Source organism: Hakea prostrata, chromosome 8 (assembly GCF_041222555.1).
Source record: "Hakea prostrata isolate BN-2017 chromosome 8, UWA_Hpros_2, whole genome shotgun sequence".
Taxonomy (NCBI): domain Eukaryota; kingdom Viridiplantae; phylum Streptophyta; class Magnoliopsida; order Proteales; family Proteaceae; genus Hakea; species Hakea prostrata.
Genome location: NC_142607.1, coordinates 8,607,610 through 8,613,191, shown reverse-complemented (window position 1 = coordinate 8,613,191; position 5,582 = coordinate 8,607,610). Strand labels below are relative to the sequence as shown.

Below are 5,582 nucleotides of genomic sequence, written 5' to 3'. Positions count from 1 at the left end.
GGACTCATGGGTCCAATCCGGTTGAACCACACTTTCACACAATTATGTCAGAATCTTTTTCGAATCACTCTTATCTTATAAAAAAGACAATTCCGAGTGGTTAATCGATGAATCAACAGATAGGTCTCGCTTAACGGTATTTTTCAAATGGACGGCCCAGATTAAAAGTTAGAGTGGCTATTCCCATGTGGAGATGGGATAAACCGCTAGTGTCGGAACTCGAACTGGTGGAGCCCAGTTCATAACTTTATTTCCACTTGGTAAATTTACAGTGGAGATAAAGAGTTTCTTTCTCATCATTCAATTTGTAATAACTCCAGAAGGGGTATTTCTGTCATATGACTTGGTTGTACTCTGTCAAGAATTTATTTCTTTTATGCCATAGATAGATGTCGCTAGCAAGATCCACAGTCAGATCCCTTCCCCACGCCCCATGACCTTATTTATCAGTTATCCCCTTCACCACCACCACCACCGCACCACCACTACCATCACCTTGAGCTCTCTCTTTCCTTCCCTTTCTTCTGTTTACTACCTTGGTGACTAGTTCTCAGTTGAATCTTGTTGACCTTGCTTAGCATTAGCTCTGGAAGATGGGTCGAACTCCTTGCTGTGAGAAAGTGGGTTTGAAGAAAGGGCCATGGACACCTGAAGAAGACCAGAAACTCTTGGCTTACATTGAAGAACATGGCCATGGAAGCTGGCGTGCATTGCCTGCTAAAGCTGGTGCTCTTTAGTCTTTACTTTCTTTATAAAGGATTACAAAGCCAACCCAAAACTTGTATTGGTGTTGATAATGATTATGGAAGCTTATCTCATTCTTTTTCTTTGTTGACAGGTCTGCAAAGGTGTGGCAAGAGCTGTAGATTGAGATGGACTAACTACCTCAGACCTGATATCAAGAGAGGCAAATTTAGTTTGCAGGAAGAACAAACCATTATTCAACTCCATGCACTTCTGGGAAACAGGTGATTATTCAAGATCTATATAGATTTTATTTTTTATACTGTGATGAGGTTGGTTTCTGATCTATCTCCAGTGTCATAAATATTGAATAGTGCAATCAAGCTTATTATTGGAAACATTTCACGGTGAACTTGTAGTTGGCTTGCCATGGCCCATGGCAGCTGGCTCTACAAGTCTGCAACTCAAGTTTTGCCAACTTAAGTAAGCTCTTTTGGTACCTTTCTACAAGAACTTTATTGCCTTACCCTCAAGGTCTTACTTGGCTTTCTGAATACCCAGACGGCAAATACCATAATTAATTAGCATTTTCTCATTTCCTCTTAATTACTCCAAAATATACTAACCATACGCTTTTATAATCTTTCTTCTTCTTTTCCTGCAAAAATCTAAATTTGGGTGTACTCTTGTTGCTCATTCTGCATTGAAGATTCCTCTCCAAAATGGAAACTTTCCAGTTTTGCTTCTCACAGATGTCAGTCTTTCAGATTATTGCAAGTAGAAGAAGAAACTAGTAAATTATGTTTTGATTCGTTAGTGTTACATGTTGTTGGTCTCAGGTGGTCAGCCATAGCAACCCACTTGCCAAAGAGGACAGATAACGAGATCAAGAACTATTGGAACACCCATCTGAAGAAACGCTTGGCGAAGATGGGAATTGATCCTGTGACACATAAACCCAAGAGTGATACACTAAGCCCTGTCGACGGCCAATCTAAAACTGCTGCAAATCTCAGCCACATGGCGCAGTGGGAAAGTGCTCGTCTTGAAGCTGAAGCAAGATTGGTCAGAGAATCAAGACTGAAATCCACTTCTTTCCAACAAGTCCAAGTTCAGCCCCAACTGGGCTCTTCTGAAACTAACAAAACAGCAACAACAGCAGTGGCCGGTGGCGCTTCACCGGCGGCAGGGCCGCCGCCGTGTCTGGACGTGTTCAAGGCTTGGCAAGGAGCATGGTCAAAATCAACAAAAGGTGGGTTTGTCCCCGGTGTCGGCAACGGCCCTGATCTTGAATCTCCTACTTCTACATTGAGTTTCTCTGAGAACCCACTTCCAATTCAAAACATTCCAAGTGAGACTGTGAAAGATGAAAGCGAAGAAGAGTGGAAAGGATTCAAAGATTTCAAAGACAGACTTGAGAGCTCGATGACATTCGCCACTAGCGCCACCACGGGTCTTCAAGATGTATTGTTCGCCGTGGAGACACCTTGGTCGCCTGAATCAAGGAAATTGGAAAATGCCAACGTGGGAGCTTCGAATTTCATGGATGGGTTTGCGGATCTTCTTCTCAATAACACCGGCGATGAGCATAATGAATCAGACAGAAGTAGAGAGTCTGATAATGGCGATGGAAATGGTGGCAGGGAAAGCTTCAGCTTTGAAGAGAACAAGAACTACTGGAACAACATACTCAACTTGGTAAACTCTTCACCATCGCATTCACCGGTTTTCTAGAACTGAAAGTAATATTATAGAAGACCTGACCAGAATGCAAGAATCAACCATTGGTGCCTAGTTTTTTTTCAACTTTCAGGTGAAATCGTTCTTAGCTTGTCAAGCTATTTGAGTCAACTCAAGTGTGATTGTGCTCTCTGTGTGACTTCTAGAAACGGGTTTTCTGAAACTGAGCAAACCCAGAACCTAATTTGATCATTTTTAAGTTTGTAATGTAATATTCAATATTAAATTTGGGATATAAGAGAAGCTTTGTGTAGTAACAGTAAGGGTAGCAGTTTGTTTGTATTATTAACAGATCAAAATGATCCAAAGTAGTCTTGTGTCTGGATGTAATATTTGCTGTTGAATTTAAAAATTGTTGACCAATTTGTACGAATTAGCAACTTAAATCCATTGAAATTAAGGGTCATTAGGGGTAATTAAATCTTGTCTACAGTCAACTCAAGGAGTAGAAAAATTAGTTCTTATTCAATGCTGATGCAGATCAACTTATAAGGCTCCATAAATGGGATTTGCTCCTATTCTCTTGGTTATTATGGTTTTGTTAACAAACTTGATTTAGGCCTATTTTTATCAACCATATCAATTAATTGCTGTGGTTTTTAATTGGTATTGTCATAGGTTTTGCTTCTCTAGCCCTACTAGAATTAATTTGATGTTTTTCTTTTTTTGGTAAAAATTAATTTTATGTTGACCTCCAGCAAGTAATGACCCACATTAATGTTTGGAACCCCCCTTTCTAGGTTCATTTTAATCAGTTTTTTCTAGGTGTTAGTAAAATAATTCCCCTCTCAAGACCACCCACTTCAACTAACAAACATATTTAACTTGTTCTCCTATCCCATGCTTTTACGAGTGTGGATCATCTTCATGACGGAGAGCACTCTATACTCCCCTGACAGCGTTACAATTACAAATTATGTAAGGCACATAAGTAAAAAAGAATAAAACATTTTAAAAAAATAAATCTATCACCCTAATCCTGTGAGCCCCTTTTAATTTGTGGTCATGCTCCCTCGTTGGGGGGGATGATCTGGACTCCGTTTTTACTTGAAAAAATATATTTATTATAATGCTCCAATTGAAAATATTTTCAACACACATCTATCAAACATCATTTTCAAATATTTAAGAATGATCTCTTAGAAACAAAACATATAAAAAATGATTTTATTTTTCGAATATTTAAGCTCTGCCTTTTTAATTTTATCATGTAAGTCAACGGATTCTTTGTAAAAATACTAAAAATTTCATCCCATCCCAATATATAAAATGCTTGTTAAAAAAAATTCATCTGAAAACACATTCAAATGATTATTTTTTTCAAATCAAATTACTTGAAATTTAATATCAACTTTTAAGTAGAAAACATTATTTAAAATGGTCCACACTCACCACATAAATGGTAAGAAACATATTATTAGTTTAGTCAACATAATCAAGCTAGACAATTAAACTTATACGTTCCCAACAACTATTTAATACCATATTTATTAAATAGGACAATCATTAGGATATGTCACATCCCACACTCAAATTTCATCAAAATTTTATTAAACAAAAATCATGTATAGATTAAGAATTTAAAAACTGTTTTGTTCAAAAACTCAATTTATCACAAGCAGGACCCATAGAGAATAAAAGATTTTGAGATAACCAATATGGATTACCATATAAAGAGATCTCTCAAGCAAAACTCACATTAGGGTTTCTTTTAAAGTGGGATGTACTCTATCTATATATTCTTTTTTTCTCATAATTCTTCATTTTATACGATTTAGAACCGTTTATTGTAATTAAAGTCACAAAATAAGTTAGACAACCTTGTCAAGTTTCCAATTCCAATATTTAAAACTGATTCATTTTGATTGATTGCAAGTGGGGTTGAGGTTGCAACTCAAAAACAATTATTATTTATTTTGATAGAAACAAGCCATTCATTGGTTATTGACATTTTATTCGATTTTAGCTATGTAACATGGACCATCATTCATCAACCAACATTTTTTGGTAACATTCTTCAATCAACTATCGCATTAGTTTTCATTTTATAGAAGGATCTCGAATGCATATGTTATTATATTTGCATCTTGCATGGATTAATAAGCAAAATCAGTTTTTTTTTTTTTTTTTTTTTTCAATCCCGATTTTCAAGGCTTTGCCCTGACTAATCTGGTGTTCGACCTGGATAGCACATCTGGCTGTGGTCGGTGAGTCTTCCAGCGAGGATTTTTTGCATCCACAAGGTTTCGATACTAGAATCTTGCTTAAGCGGACTAGCTGTTTACCATTTGGACCAACTCCGTTGGTTACCAGTCTTTTTTTTTTTACTTAAACAAAAAAGAATATTGTAATATATATACAAAACATATATCTAGGGTTTGTCTAAGGTTCTCAAGTTAATCGAATACGATAAAGACAAACTCTATATCAGATTCCCAAAAGTGTATAAAATTTAGACATTAAATGCAGAAGCTTTTCGGTGGTCAACTTACAAGTCACCAAGCAAATTAGTGGTAAAGATTGAATTCCAATATCTTTCCTTCCCCACCTTTCTATCTATTTTCCTTTCTTCTCTGGGTCCAAATGCCTGAGAAAAGAAGGCTTCTCACGTGGCTCTTTTATAAGTTTGTCTTCCTTCTCCCCAACTAAACGTATTAAATGATTCTACAGATCAGCTGCCTTGACCTTTGTTTGGGAAATTGAAAAATTGATCTAAACTAACATTTCTTTAACAAAAAGTCAGATTTACAATGAAAGAGATGCAGCGTTGTAGATGTATATAGTGCATCAGGCTTTCGTCACTATGGGATGTAGAAAAAATTTCTATTTTTCATTTTGTGGATATTTTTCATTACTATTCGAGAGTGCAATATATGATGCTTTTGTGATCTTCCGTCGAGAGATACAAAAGATAACAGAGAAATTGATCAAAAAGAAGATTCACAAAAGATTGTCATGAGAACAACCATGCAACCATGGATTATTAACTCTTAGGTAGAGTATTCTTACCCTAACAGTTAGTCAGGATTCTTTTCCTACCTTTTTTTTTATAATCTAATAAAAGAGAGGTCCAGTATCATCAATGAAATTTCATTACAGCCATCTTTACATCTTCTTCATTTCATTACAGTCATCTTTACATGCTTCTCTCCGCGGAC

At 36.3% G+C, this 5,582-nt stretch overlaps 1 protein-coding gene across 1 annotated transcript; it reads left to right on the top strand.

Annotated features, from left to right (window-relative positions):
- Positions 1-437: 437 nt before the first annotated feature.
- MYB47 (myb domain protein 47) lies at positions 438-2,833 on the top strand. The gene is made up of 3 exons (XM_089166849.1): positions 438-726; positions 839-968; positions 1,524-2,833. The coding sequence occupies exons 1-3, from the start codon at positions 594-596 to the stop codon at positions 2,416-2,418; spliced, it is 1,158 nt and encodes a 385-aa protein (XP_089022975.1). The 5' UTR covers positions 438-593; the 3' UTR covers positions 2,419-2,833.
- The last annotated feature ends 2,749 nt before the right edge of the window (positions 2,834-5,582 follow it).